This window comes from Helicoverpa armigera, chromosome 21, assembly GCF_030705265.1.
Source record: "Helicoverpa armigera isolate CAAS_96S chromosome 21, ASM3070526v1, whole genome shotgun sequence".
NCBI classification, from domain to species: domain Eukaryota; kingdom Metazoa; phylum Arthropoda; class Insecta; order Lepidoptera; family Noctuidae; genus Helicoverpa; species Helicoverpa armigera.
Window position 1 is genome coordinate 6,799,783 of NC_087140.1, and position 16,509 is coordinate 6,816,291.

Consider the following 16,509-nt stretch of genomic DNA (forward strand, 5'->3'; position numbering starts at 1 on the left):
AGAATTGTTTTTGTCGGTTTGATTTGTGTAGAAAATTTTGGAACCCTAAATAGAAATTGAGATCACACCGACCGTCATCATGAAAGTGCTATAGACAGGCAGTCTAAAAGCTTATTAAAACAATATTTTCTTAAGAGATTACAAAACTGCAAACACTGGTCCTCAGCTACATCTGGTTAGACTGGAAGCCGACCCCAACATAGTTGGGAAAAGGGCTCGGAGGATGATTACAAAACTGCAAATACCAAAAAACTTGTATTGCTAAGCCGACTAAATTTTTAACCAACTCCCCAAAAAGAGGGAGGTTCTCAATTTGACTGCGAATAATGTACATATCTACCTATATATTTTTGGGTAATTCCAAACACCTTCGAACGCACATACACAGCGTCTAAAACGGTCTAAAACCGCTCGTCTACCTCCCCACATCCCCAAAGTCCCTTGCAGGCGCCGGCGCCAAGCCGATAAGATATTGATTCCTACACGTGTCTTACATGGGACCTGCATCCATGGTGCCCATAGCTATGGGAACATCCCATCGACACCTGTTTGTAGCCCTAAAAGCTTTTATATGCTAAGCGTGCGCGATTTTAGAGACATGAAATGTGACCAAAAAATCTGGTCACAATTTTAATGTTTTGCACATTTTTTTCTGCTTCATTTGAGGGTTTGACAGTTTGTTCGATTTTAGTAGGCAGTAAAATGAATTTTTATGATTTTAAAATCTTTACTGATGATAGAAAAAGATTCTTAACACGTCATAAAATATTTTTAAAGCTCTTTCCGATTTTTTCAGGTGTGTTAAAAAATAACGTGATCATTATTATGGCCCCTGTTCTTTCAAACTATCTCTTAGTTCGTAGGTAAAAAGTAATTTAAACCCTGAGCCGGGGCGAACCGCTGGAACCGAATAATAGCTTAGCAATTAACTATATATATGTATATGCGAAGGAATATTGCTAGGGTAAGATTAACTAGATATTAGGATAAGAGCTTTTCGTAGTCACTCTAGAAGGAACCACGTCATCATGGAACCAAGTTATAAGTATGCCATTATTTGAAAAAAAAAAACACATAACCAGAAAATCGAAATACATAGTTTGATATACCTACCATACAATCAACTTATTTTGAGTTATCTAGTTGGTAAGCCTATATTTAGGACCTACAATCAGATGAAAATAAGCAGTCTTGTGTAACAAATGAAAGTAAATGCGGATTAGAGGACTGAACGCTGCGTACACTGGACTAAGTTTAATAGTTTGAGTTAATACATATTTATTTGTTGCAATAAAGCCTTAATGCTTAAATAAGTACCTAATTACCTATATAGTTTATGCGAATCATATAGCAGTAGGTAGGTAGATTGTGGAAGAGTACTTTTAGTGGCTTATTTATTGAAATTACCCATGGGTTTAGAACTAGGTACTCCAGCACCCGAATAAAAAGTAGCAATTGTCCTTACTCAGACTCTCTACGTGTACCAAACATTTAAATCGGTTCTGAAAGTTTGCCGTGAATGCCGAACAAACGGTAAAGTTACCAACACACTCATGATATTAGAGAAGATAAAAAGAATATTTCCTCCAATTTCACACGCATTCTGTGAAAAGTAATATTGTGATTTTCTCTCAAAAGCTTAAATTAAGAATCATCCTTGCTCATTCCAACTATACGAATTCTCCTTGCAAATCTAAAACAAATCAGTACAAAATCTTTGTAACGTATACCAGTAGCGGCGTGTACGCCTGTGCGCGGGCGCACGTGGGCGTTTGATGTATTAATAATATTAATATTGTGCTGCTTTTAAGGTTATCGCGGGTTGGAAGGTGATCTGGCCCGATAGACCGATGCCATGCCACCGGAGTGTACAGTGAGAGAGGGTGTTGGATGTTGGGAGGGTTAATTTTAGTGCAGAGAAATTATTTACGTTAAATAAGTATAGGTATTGTACACAAATGGATTAGGCACTATTTCAATAGTTCTATAACCTGCCGTCCAAAGTAGCAATTAGGTAGGTATGATTTTTCCAAATTTTTATGTCGCCATGACATAATTTATCGATATTGATATACATGTACGCGTTTGTTCTAATTATAAAAAAAGTCAAAAAGATACCTAGGTACACATAAACACTCATGGTACGTACTTAGTAACTATTATATAATCTGTGCTCATGGCCTGATAAACATATTACCCTACTTTGCTTTGTTAGTCGGGTAAAAAAGAGGTGCTTCATAGTTTACGTACACAGGCAATCGCAAATTAATTAATTAAAATTCTTTAGTAATGTATTCTCCACAAATTCCCTGCATAAAATTAAGTAATTCCACAATATGCCGCGGCTGTACGCCATTACTAAGCCCCCGTGCAGTGCTCGTTAGCTTTTATTTGGACGCCGGACTCCCGTTCCAGCCGCGCCGTACACTCGCCGACACGAAATTGTACTACACATGTACTTAAATTAATAAATACATCTATAGAGTTACAATTTCTTAATACCTACTATATACATAATGTGCTACTACTATCTCACATTAAACGCCTTCCTCTCTACCTATTATTATAGCGATGTTCTACGAAAGTTATTCGGGAAAACAGAGTGCAATTTCGCGGACGTGTTTGAAATGTTCGTATGCAATTTGTTGAGCGAGCAGACCAGATAAAATATTTCTGTGCCGCACACTGGCGGAATTACGCTTTTGAGTATGTACTTATTTTTTTTGAGCTAGCTCGAAAGATAATAGACAATAATTGTGCGAAATATAATGAAAATGAAATAGTAATTTCACTTTTTTCCAATGTGTCTACATAGCTTACAAAGAAGGTGTGTTGTGTACCTATTTGTTACTTAACAGCTTTCTAAAAATTTACGAGTATGTTCATCAAGTGCCGTCAAGTGCGATCGAAATATACAACCGCGAAGCTCGCAAAGTTTTCATGGAAACGAAACTATATTCCTGCTGGCTACTTTCGCATGTCCCACAGTGTACACTATGATCTTTCTCAGTGTTATCAGCGTTCGATACATGTGCACAGTTTAATGTTCCCATTCGGTTCCATTCGACTAATTGCCGCGCGATGATGCGGCCGACACGAATAAAATCCAAAAGAAAATCGTTACCAATCGATTTGATGCCTTCTCGGAACTTTATTGCGGATGTGTATCGATGTTTAATCGATTCTGCTATACTATGTCCGTGTTACGTAGAAAAGTGTATGAGATATGGTTTATATTTGGAATATGATAAAGAATAGGATAGAGTTAGGTTTTTGTCATCAGGGATTTTGACAGGAACTGTACCTATGTCTGAATCACGGAAGAGGTCTGAATGAGTAATTTCCTTGATATTATCGAATCAGATGGGATTAGTTGGTCGCTGGTGGAAATACCTTAAAATCAATAATCAAAGATTGACGTATGATGATTGACGTTTTTTTCAAATAAAGCACTAAAACTACGTTATTTTAAATGAGAAAGTGGGGAGAAGTGGTGATCACCCTTGACAATCCATGACGCTTGAAACTCGGATTGAACTTGCTAGGATAGGGATAGGGGGCACCTAAATATACAAAAATTAAGGTAAGGACGTAAAAGTATTTGTATGTATGGATAGAGTAGGTACCTACAAGAAAAACCTAATTTCAGATACTTACATATTCTTTACTGAAACAATATGTATCTGGCATTTTCAGCAAACCAAGCCCAAACAAAATAAAGAAACGACGGTACAGTTACGGAGATTAATCTTAAAAAACTTAAAAGCCCTTAAAAAGCGGTTGCAGTTGAAAAGGGCACGTTATCACAAACCTGACAAGTTGGGGTCACATTCTGATCGCGGGTTCTCTAGGGTTCCGCAAAAAATGAACCCGCCGGCGCCGCGTCGAATATAAATTATATTGGCGTTCGTCAATAGGACGCCCCCGACCGCCCAAAAATTAGCTTTTTTTGGATTTTGGAAGCCCTGTCTCACGGTTGGTCGGTGAATAGAAATATTAATAAATTGTAAGGTGCTAAATTGTGATGTGGGAAAATGTGGCGAGTTATTTCATTTTGTGTGGGCTTTTGTAGGATTTGCAGACCTATATTTTTCCACGGAGTTGGTTAGGATGCCATATCCAAAAATTAAGTACCTACCTACCTATATTGTTTTAGACTTCATTATCATAAAATGAATAAAGTAGGTAATTAAACTAATTAACTCTATGTAGATCTATCTTTACTATACCTACTTAAGTAAGTATGATAAACCACTTAGCATCATCTTATTACTTTTTATTTGTTCCGCAAAAATGCCACATTAACCAAATAAATCCACCTACAAAAAAAAAAAAAAATCCAAATTCAAATCCAACAAGCAGTCAACGAAAAAAAAAAAATCAAAACGTCAAAAGCCAAAAGGTCAATATGGCGTGAACAAAAAGCAATCACGGTAGGGGTCAGTCTATGGCATGGTGTGTCGAGTTCCGCATGTCCATGTTGTCTATGAGTTATGGCTTCCACAAGGCCAACAGGCTCCTTGGCGCCAATCGCAAAAAATATGCAAACGGACGGACACATTTATAGTTTTTTTGGGTTTTATAAACCCAAAAGTTAATAAGGCCTGGTTTATTAGGAAAAGTTACCGAGTTAGAGACAAAGGAATTCATGTGGATGTTGTGTAATAATTGGTAAGAAAGCAAAGAGTAAGAAATACATAGTATGTGGCTACATAATTTATGTGCAAGACGCATCCTATAGGTTCATAGAATAGAATAGAATTTTATGTTGCAAATATGGGTAGGTATATACAAAGATCTTAAAATTATAAAGCTCAGCCACATTTTACCGTTAGGCATGCAAACATTATCACTAAGTATTTCATAGGTTTGTAAACGATAAAACTAGATTGGCCTGCCTGTCTAGCAAGGTGGAATATAAATATTCAATTTACTTACAGCTCCCGTCAATAACTTTCCCGTTCTTAAGTTTTCTCCGTAAATTACCAACTACGTATTGAAAATGTAAACTACTACCTAAATGTTCATATGAGTTCAGGTACAATATAGAAAAGAGACAATATTGTAGTTCAGATGTTTATGGGGCGGCACTTATCAGTTATCGGACTTAAAATCTATAGGCAACCATCCTGGAAAACACACTTAATCACTACCTATATTTATCTATGGTATCACAGTACATGCATGGGGTGGGTTGTAGGTAGTCAATTAAACGCAAAGTAAATCTGTACACAAAAACAGAGGGCGATTATCGTATCAATTACAGAATAAAACGCCGGTCAAACATGGCGGGACCATGTGGTTTGTGTCAGGGGAAACTTTGTAGGGTGAATTCCTTATTACAGTTATTTATTATAGCTACCTATATTGATATTTATTGGATTATTGGCTACTGGTTGTTTTTTTTTTGTTTTTAGTTGTTTTTTTTTAATATAAAACTAGTAACAGTATCTGACAAATGAAAATGGCAGTCAAGTCATTTCTTAGATACTTACTCACAGTAGCGCCATCTATTAGCGAGTAGAAAGTATAAGTTTTGAAAAGCTTTATGAATAAGAAAATATCTTTTAAAGTAAAAGAGTTTATTGTAATGTCCATACGCATTTTAATAATTAAAATAAACATTTGATTACAAAAAAGAATATAAAACTGTTCATTTTTAAATTGCTCTCAGCGCCATCTATTGTCGAATAGCTAAGCTGCCTACAGACTCAGTGATGTAGTTCCCTGCGGTGTTTAAGTTCCCAAAATTAATCCAATAGATGGCGCCACACCGCTAAGTTAAAAAGGCTACAGTTTTCATAGTTCTTTCAGACGCATGGTTTTTATCACAACGGATGAACGAAACTTTCTGACCGGATTCTTAACGGTAGTATCAATTTTCATTCCTTGATAATCTTAACATACTTAATACGCTTAGTCGGTTAAGACATAAAAAAAAAAACTTTTGCTGAACAAGCCCTGAAATAATTAGGTACCTACTTGAACTTGTTCCCACTGGATAAAAAGGATGCCTGATTATGAGCCGAATTATTTTAAATTGCGAAAAAGAAAAGCAAAAACATCAAACTGGACATTCTTTGCAGGCCCGCCGTAAGCGGGCGTGCAGCGCGTGCACAGCACGCGGGCGGCACGTCCTAGGGGGCGGCAAATCTAGCGAGTTATCACGTAATATTTAAAAAATACAATATCTTTTCCTAATGATTTGATTTCAATATTTCCGAACACAGCAATAGCGCTAAGAATATGACTAACACTGCCGGTTTTTAGTTAGATACATCTGTTGAAAGGACATTTTCAAAATTGAAGATTCTTAACCAGTGGCGCAGCGTGCGGCAAATGCTATTTAGGGGCGGCAAAATTAAACCAATAAAATTTCAGAAAAAGCCGCCCTAGCTTTGGTCGTCTCCTATCAATTTTGACTGTTTCACCCTTTGCATCCCCAAAAAAATTCGCGCTCGCTGCGCTCGCGGCTCCATGTCAGATATCGCGTTTTATCACACGTCCGTTATGGCTTTTTATGATATTTTTACTTCATGAAAACTCTAAGGAAAAAATCGCGCTCGCTTCCCTCGCGGCTTTTGCACTTCACTTCTGTGCATATCTTACTTTTTGACTTTGCTTTGTTAATGTACAGTGGTTTTTATTTGTTTTGTGTCCTTAGACTAAAAAATTTTCGCGCTCGCTCCGCTCGCGCTTTCTTACATATGAATTGTGTCTTATAAGTTGACTTTTCAACGGGAAACCCACCAAATAACATATTTTACTGACTTAAAACATTGTTATAGATATTTAAGTGCGTTAGTTTAAGATAATCACAATCTTTCAATACATAGGGGCCACTTGGGTAATGATTGCACTGCATGTATGCCCTAAGCAATTGCTTAGTTTGCTTATGGGCTAACCCAGGACTGCTTAGGTTACCTACTCTGAACATTTCAAGTAAATAAAAAGTTATGTGTAATGTATGTTATGTATTGCAATAGTTATTTTATCCAAAAGTAGGTGGGTTTTCTGCAATCAGAGCGGTGCATGTCCATATTTTTTTTTGTTTTGCTGTTGGACTGTAAGATGGATATGATGGAGGGGTCCAGGGTCCGGACCCTCCATCATATTTTTTGACAAAACGTATGTAGTCGTAGGGCGGCATAATCAGTTTTGCACGCGGGCGAATAAACAGCTAGCGGCGGGCCTGATTCTTTGCACCATCATCTCTCATTGATCTAAGATCCATCATCAAAAAAAAGACATCAAAATCCATACCCTAAAATGCAAATAAACTTCCCCTACTCAAACATATCACGCCGAACGCACTCGGACAATCCGGAACACATTATCTCGATTCTTCCCTTTGTGATCACTCGATTATCTTTTGTAAACCGATCGAGTGAATCAATTACACACCTACTCGATTCAATTAACAGCTCTTTGTTCGATAAGTGGTACTTTTTTCTTTTGTTTTTAATCATAATCGAGTCGGCTTGAAGTTAAAAGTTGTTTGAAGTTTTAATCGATTTTGAATCGATGTTTTTTGGGGAAGATGAATAATGCTGTCTTTCTTTGTGTGTAGTTATTGTTTAATTTTTGTTTCCGGTATAGGTATATTCGTTTAAGGTTAAGATGAACCAATTAAAGAAAGAACAAAGGATATTAAGTTAGATATTGACTTCTTGATCTACAAATAGCTACCTACCTACTTGGTTCTTTTGAACAAATCCATTTTAATTTTCGGCTTAATTAAGTTGGGTCTTGAAAAGGCTGAATGAGATGATCAAGGATGATAAAAGGAATTAGGTAAGTAGGTTCAAAATTTTCATCTTTTAAATGCAAACGTACCTAACTCTTCCTAAGCGCCAAAGTCTCCCTATCCGCCTATATCCCCAAATCTAATGAATTAAATATACATACCTACATGGATAAAATCTGAGAAAAGACATACCTAGGCCACTTTTTATAAGGATCCAGATTGCAGGAAGTAGTTCCCACGGGACGCGGTTGAAACCGTTGCCGCTAGTATGACAATACTTAAGTACCTAGTTATTGAAGTAGCAAGCCAGGTTATAAATATGCTTAAAGTAGTAGCCTTTTCCCAACTATGTTGGGGTCGGCTTCCAGTCTAACCGTATGCGGCGGAGTACCAAAAGTAGTACCTAGGTATCTAATTATCTACTGCAAACCCATCTCGCTAAACTACAAACAACATAACGTAGGGAAAGTTCCTCATGCATGGGTATTACCCATCTTATACCTACATACCGACCTACACATATTATAGTGATGTACACACAAATAAGGAAGCGTTGTAATCCCCTTATATTTCATTTAGATGATGTTCGCTCAGGATATCGGATGCCATCAAGTGCTCTGCCACAGACACACACGAGTTTAGAAGTGGTATTAACGCTTAATTTTGTTAATATGTTCATTAATCAAGCTTCGGTAATAAATCCGACTCTTCGAAGATTATGACAGACCGTCTATAGAGTTTCTTGCCAGTTCTTCTCCTTAAGACCAACTCCTTAGAACCTTGCATCTAGTCTTAGGTACCTAGATACTCAATACTCAATAACTTTATTGCATTCCATAATGTGTACAGGCTGGTGGGTAAAATCAAAAGAAACAATTATGGACCTTGTCGGGCACAGCAAAGTTAGATACCTACCTATGAGACGTTCATAACAGCTTTGTCATGAAATTCTTTATTAAATCAGTTCTGATATTTTTATACCTTGGGATTTGAAATGACCGCAACCGACGCCGACGGTTTAACGTGCACTTGAAGGTTCAGCTTCCATTATTTGCCAAAAGCTTATTAAAAAAAAAAAAACATTTTGATAACTTTTCTAAATAGTTTTCAGAGATAAATGAACTTGGAAAGATGTCTTAATTTATGATTTTAACATAAAAATAAAAGCAGAAATGAACCTACCAACGGCAGATAAACCGAAACATGCAATCCTGAGTTACTTTCTTAAAACAACTAAGTACTGTAGGACCAGGAGATAATTATCTTGCTCAAAATGAAAAACTGATTCGATATCACGACGTTTATTGTTTGGGCTCGAGAGGTGAAGTGACATACACATAGTATAGAACAAATCGAATAGATTTAAAATGATTGTCCGGGTAGTAAAAGTAAATATATCTAACGAATAAAACCTTATAACAAAAGAGTTTCTTATTAAATACTACATCTCTACAGTACATACCTAATCAATTAATCCATTCTAAATGTTCACAACTCTATACCATCATAAGTGGTCAGACCTAAGTGTTCATAAGTGGTGTGTTTGCGGTCAGCCGAGCCATATCGATATTATATCGATAATCAATCAGCCGAGCATCGATTTAACTCGATTCGATATTAAGTGGAGGTTTAATTCGGGTTTTATTGTTTTACAATCGAGGTTAAGTGTTTTATTGGGGTCAAAATATTCGATTCGTTTGGCAGTTACTGGCATGTTGTATTACTTTTAAATTAAAAGCTTTTTGTTCGATTAGTCGGCGATTTTAATGCTTTTTTGAAGAATCTCTTTTGTTGAAAAGGTTTTAAGTTCATTATTCCATCAAGATGAGTAGGAACGTCCGAAAGATTGACCGCGCGACCTTATGAATTATAAAGAAGAGATGGACAAATAAGAAAGTAGTGTTGTAATCCCGTCGAATGCTATAAGAAAGTATGGACTGAGTTAATTAGGTACCTAATCAAAGAGATATTTGGGCTCTTCTCATTATAAGAGCTAAGAGCCAATAAAGCCAGCGATATGCGATGCTACACAATGTCCTACTAAAACTTATACCTACCTATCTAGAGCCACAATTAATAAAACGAACATTCCACAAAACTCATAAAAACACGAATTCGTTTATATACAAAACTACATAAATCACAATTTCTTACGAAACGAGGAAGCTCCGAAATCGCTTCCAATTACAAAAACTAGTTCCCACAAACATAAGAACCAATTTTCCACATTCCAAATTCAAAAAGAAAATTTATGTTGACACTTCCACTCACCCACTTCTTTTATTGGTCCGTCATAAGACACGGTGGGACGTGATTGGTCGGTTTAAATGGGGCTCTAATGAGGAAAAGGGACGGTGGAGCTAGGGTGTGGGTGATGTTTGTAAGTGCGAGAGGGATGGATAGACACTTGTCAAGTACTTACAAATAAAGCGCGCGTTAACGGGCGCCTAAGGAAATTGGATTATATGGACGATGCAACGAAATAGTGGCGACATAGCGGATTGGTCGCGATGATAAGCAGTTCTTTATTATTTTATCATCGCGCTTATCTCTGGGAGTATTATTGTTATTTACACTATGCAGTATAGTTGTTAATATATTGGAGACTAGTATGCCCAGTAATGTAACTAATTTAAAGACGAGAAAAGAGAATTGTGGGCTTAAGAAGGGCAAGTTACTCAAATATTAATTTCATCTGTATCATCCTATCATCATACCAGTAGACGTGTTGGATTTTCTTTCTAGTTTATTTGATAAAACTTTACTCACCTACTTGATTAATTAATCAACTCAATCTAAAACCCCTAAATCAATTCATTGTTGTTGTTATAAGTCTCACGAATTATAAAACTTTAATAATAAAAAAATAGGAGAGTTAAATTACTGTTGATAGGTATAATATCATAATGGTATGATTAAATTGCTCATCAGCATTCACCCGAAGTCGAAACTTTTAGAAAAACAACGTAGGCAAATTCTTAAAAAACTTACAAAATGACAAATATTCCCAATTAATATACCAATGTGTTGAAAGATACCAACATCCATTTAGTGGCCATTCCACAGCAGCATCACAATCTGCATGCGACCGAAGCGATCAAATCGCATTCACGTAAACATCTTCAAGAAAAACTCAACGATCCCCACTACTTACGCTACTTCAGGAGCTTTTTTAAAAAACGACCGCCTTAATGTACCACTGTCTCACTCTAACAGGAACAAGTTGAACTACCAGCTACGTAGCTCCGTCTCGCTCTAAGGCTTAGACACGTCAAACGGGCGGGCTATCTATCACCCAAAGTTTATTCGTTTGACGAACGCTTTTGCGGTGAGGCGAGTCAAGACCGCGCCGGCCAGTGTTAAATGTGTGTTTGAATTTTTAAAAATGGAATCGAAATTCAAAAATAATTTCAAAGAGTCTCTAACGTTGCAAGACTGTGAGAAGCCTTTGACGACCCCGTTTTCTATAAACGATATTTTGACCAAAGAGAATGAGGGAAAGTGTGATTTTGAAAATGGAATGTTTTGTTCGGACAATTTTGGCGGGAAGATGAACTTTTTGGGGAAGGCGGGGGGATGTTTTGGGAAAGAAGATGGTTATGTGAAGAAGGAAGGTTTGGAGAAGGGGATGAAGTATTACGATGACTGCAATGGCTACAGGGACTTTGGTGGTGATGCAGCGCTCGATATGTCGCGGAAGAATAATTATCCTGTCACGGAACTATCAGGTTAGTTAAAATTTACCCCTGTACTTTCGTTAGTATTAGTATCCCCTACTACTTATCTACTTTAAAAGGAGAAGAAGTACCTAATATAAGAAAGTGACGTGAGTCTAACTGAGTAAAAGTATATACTTATATCTGAAAATTTCAATTTTCCTATGGCTATAATGGATATACATATATATGAAAGATTTCTACTACCATCATTCAATATACCTAGTGGGTTCTCTTTACCTATTTCAAATAGTTATAGAATGGCCAAATAGCCCATTCTATCTCTTCATACTCCTACTCATTCACACAGAATTTACCTACTTTGCATAAACTGAAAATTAGCCTAAGTACCTAACATTGAATGAACCTCTACCTATAACTCATTTGGCAATGCAACTTCACAAGTTTCGCTTTATAAATAAGAACATTTTGTCATGAAAAATTGTTTTAAGAACCTGTAGGTAATAATAAACAACTGTATACAACAGCTTATAGGTCTTATTGTTTGTAAAATATTCTAAAATAGATACCAATCCCATTATAATTTCTAAGAGTACAATGATAAATGAGTTTTAGTGAAGTGCGTAATAATGCACTAGACTTACATTATCTAGACAACACATTATGTTTGACGTGCAATCTAATAGTAAATACCTACTAAATATGCTGATGAGGTTTCAAGAGCTTATTCATAGCGGTTTCAATTAATTTTGTATATTATGTAATAGGTACTATGTTCGTGGTGTTGTCTGTCTTACTACATAAATCATAATCATCATCATCCTCTGAGCCTTTTTCCAACTATGTTGGGGTCGGCTTTCATGCAATTTACTATATGAATATGAGTCAATATTAAGTAGGTATATGAAATGAACTCAGGAATAAAGTGCTTACTTATGTGCACGAATTTTTGCAATAGATTGAAACATCCCAAAAATATATCGATGAATACCTATGGCGAATTTGAATTAATTTGCAATGAAAGCTTGCCGAATTAGGAAACCGATAAAACTAACCTATTATAGGTACATAGTTATAACACGGTGAAAGAATAACACGATCTTAAAACAAAACAAAATGATATCAAATGATAACACTAAAATTCGAAACAAATGACAGTCCCCCGATTCACTATAATATCGATTGTTTCAAAAATAAATTCGCCATCGATTACGCTCACAAAAGTAATGGTGCGTTCACACCGTCACGCCGGTCGCGCGACCACGCACCACCCCGCGACGTCGCCACTTAATCGTCACTTGCGATTACAACCCCTCATTAAAATAAGTGATGAGAACTTAAAGCTATTCAGCCATTCAATTTAGTAATTACTAGGTTTGTAGTTCGATGGTAAATTGTCCTTAGGTAATGGTAATTTTGACATTGGATTTTTTTGGACGGTAAAAGGTTTTATTGAGTTTAATGTTTTGTGTTAGGTACGTAAGTAATGGTACTTATTATTAATAAATTATAGATCATGATTCATTCTCTTACATGAAAAACTGATTTCAGTTTGGTTGAGTTCAAAATTGGTTGCAATCTAGGGTCACTTGAGTTAAAACTGTTTTTAAATTATGCAGTAAAATAGCCAATCATCATTATGTTATCATCGTCATCTTTATGCTGATTTTTAATTTAGACAATAGTATAGATTAGTCACTATCAATAAAGTAGAAATCACACAGATTACTTACTCTATAAGAAAGCATTCAGTTTATACTGACATCAATTAGTATCGAAGCGCGAACTATAGAATTAAAGACCCCAAACTTAACAATAGCTCACGCAAAAATCTAGTTACGTGTAACGCCGTCGCATCCTATTACAATGTCTAATGACCGGCGACAATTTGCGTAATGGAACCATTGTGTCGCGCGAACGTCTGTGAATGCCTTTATAAAGGCGCTTATACGCGGATGGCGTGTGCCGATACCCGATCTAATTGATTCCGTGTGATCGTGTGAAGCTAGCCTAATGAGTTTGGAGTTTTGTTGTCGCTGTGGCCTTTTAGATTAATTGGGGGGTTAAACCTGTGATTTTTTTTGGAACGGTTTTGGTGTAGTTCCGGTTTTTTGTGTAAGGGTTGGTGTGTGGAGAAATAGCGAGAGCCAATAAAGATGCCTATTGCTTTATTATGAGTACTTTAAATGCTTTGGTTCTTACTTTTGTGACCACCATTTTCCTGACTATAGCAAAAAAATTGACATATCTTGTTGATCGCTTTTGACACAAAAACAAAATTATATCTATTCCACTTTTTTATTCACAATCGATACTAAGTTAATCGCAGTATTTATTATAAGGTACGATACCTTTTTCTATCACCGAAATTCGGAGGGATCGCACGGCCTTTCTTCATTATCACTTCTTAAAAATACTAAGTAAGTACCCTTCTCATTGTTACAGATGACTACGACTCCCGCTCCTCAACGACCGGCTCTCCACTCCGTCGCGCCAACTCCTCACCCAACTCCGACATCGCCTACAAACCCTTCAGCCTCCACTACGACCAGAGAAAGTGCTCCACACCAACCAACGAGACACGAATGATGCACTCCCCGAACTATAACATTACAGAATACTCACAAAATGGCGGAAGGAAAAAGAGATCTAGAGCCGCATTCTCTCACGCTCAAGTCTACGAACTAGAGAGAAGATTCAGTCAACAAAGATACCTATCAGGCCCCGAAAGAGCTGATTTAGCAGTCAGCTTGAAACTCACAGAGACACAGGTGAAAATCTGGTTTCAGAATCGACGGTATAAGACAAAGAGAAAACAGTTGCAGATGCAGGAAAATGGTATGTTAGCTGCAGCCGCTGCTGCGGCCAATCATGCTAGAAAAGTTGCTGTGAAAGTCTTGGTCAATAACAATGGACAGCCAACTATACCTGACTTAAAGGCCTACAATAACCCAATGCTAGGGAAGACGTTAAATCCGCTATTTACACCGCCAAATCTACTAGAAAGTTCGCCGATATTGAAGCATTTTGCGGGCGTCTACGGCGTTGATTTCGCAAAGAATCCGGAGTACAAAGCTTTATTGCAAGAGTCTTATAACCAAGCAGTTTTACAGTCGCTATATGGCCCTCATTTAGGCGTGAATTACCCTAACTTACCACTTCCCTATATGTATTACCCTGGCCAATCATCGTTTGGTATGCCAGTCCCTTGTGACGTAGACCGAAGCCCAGTGGAACGACCAGAAAGCAAAGAGTTTTCTGAAGAGAAAGAAAAAGAGAAAGGAGAAGTGAAACCAAAAACTCATATCGATTTGAACGAGAATAGTAACGAGAGTATGGCCAGTAATATTGAAATCGAAAATTGATTGTTGTTAAGAAATGTTATGAATATTTGAATCTATAGAAAATCATGTTGATAGTCGAAGAGAAGCATTCTGTGGTGGTCCATGATCATGTATTTCTTCAATAGTCTGGTATTGTTCTCTCCAAACTTAATGGCGACTCGAGAAATCGCGCGGAAAGCAGTACAGAAACCATTTTGAGTTATCAGTGAAGATTTTAAGTTGCAAGGACCACATCATGCTCCGGATTTTAGTAACGGGTCGGGTTTAGTTTGGCGAGAACTATACCTACCTAAATACACAATTCTGAACTATTTACTACATAACACCCACTATGTGGATGATAAACTCATTAATCTTGCAGAAATTACCGTCAGTTGCACAAAGCTCCATTAAAGTTAAAGCTTCATTAAATCTATTGCTGACACTTTTTGCCTTGTTGACAAAGAAAGAGTCAGCTTCTTTAAAGAAGCTTTAACTTTAATGGAGCTTTGTGCAACTGATGGAGATCCCTTAAAACATAATTTTAGATTTGAATTTAGAATCCCCGTTTTAGAACCATTTTTAAAAGTAAAAAAGTAGGTGTTGCAATTTGATAATAAACTATTAAAGTTATTCGAACTTTTTGGAATGTACTTAAGATTTTTTTATGTGGCAATAAAAAACCAAAGATGGAGTTAATATTAGCCAAAGCACGTAGTTAGTAGAATTGTTACTGTTTAGACTTTATTGTAAATACATTATATTTAAGGTTTTAGTAATTGTTTTAATAGTTAATTCATTGGCACGTTTGTAAATAGTACAAAAATAGAAATTAAGACAGCTTAATGAAAGTGCAATAAAGATTATGGTGAATTATTTTGTGGTTTTCTTTTTAATTACTATCCCTTAACCGACCGTAATGTAGAAATGTATAAACAATACATCCGAAATTAACCTTAAGTTCTTCAGATGATAGACTTATTAGCTGTTTACCTACCTAGCTAAGCTCATATGATACAAAATTCTTTCAGTACTTTTTGCGTGAAAATTGTAAACATTCACACATGAAACTGTCAGGTTTGTAACTTTAGTGGTATTTTATATGTTGACATGAAGAACATTGAAAGTTGCTTCATTGACAAAGATAGGTAAATTGACCAATTCCTACAAAGAAAAAAATATTAAAGTATCATCTAATAAAACTTATGAAAAGAATACAATCTCTTTATTGAGAACTGCGTTTCTTATTAAGTTCTTAATTAATTTTCTTTTCGCTAATGCTTCAATAATCAGATAACAGTAATACTTGTAGAAAATAATGTTATATTTAGGCTTACTCTTCTAACCATATTTGCCAAACCCATTTACTATATGGATAACATTTCTCCCACTATAAACAATTGGCCACTATAAAGCAGTTGACATTCATCATATTCCATTTTTAACTTTTAAATACAGAACTTCCCAAAAAAATACTTCCAACCAGCCAGGTACTACTATTAAAATAATTCCCAACTTCGTCTAAAAGGCCAGCAATCTTCTACTTTCAAAATTTCAACTTTCGAAGTCAGCTCTCAAACTTTTGCCGAGAGCGCTAAGACCGGTGATTGTATGATGGTGCTCGAACTACCCGGCGAAAGTGAAGAATGCCCAAGAAATCACCGCGTGACAAATTGCTTGAATACTTACCTACTTGAGGGAACGTGAGGTAAGGTGGAAATGGCTTTTGAGAAAGTAAAAAGTTTTTTTTTTGGGTTTTTAC

At 36.4% G+C, this 16,509-nt stretch overlaps 1 protein-coding gene across 1 annotated transcript; it reads left to right on the forward strand.

Moving 5' to 3' along the window:
* Positions 1-11,057: 11,057 nt before the first annotated feature.
* LOC110373606 (homeobox protein bagpipe) lies at positions 11,058-14,827 on the forward strand. The gene is made up of 2 exons (XM_021330922.3): positions 11,058-11,475; positions 13,870-14,827. The coding sequence occupies exons 1-2, from the start codon at positions 11,133-11,135 to the stop codon at positions 14,787-14,789; spliced, it is 1,263 nt and encodes a 420-aa protein (XP_021186597.3). The 5' UTR covers positions 11,058-11,132; the 3' UTR covers positions 14,790-14,827.
* The last annotated feature ends 1,682 nt before the right edge of the window (positions 14,828-16,509 follow it).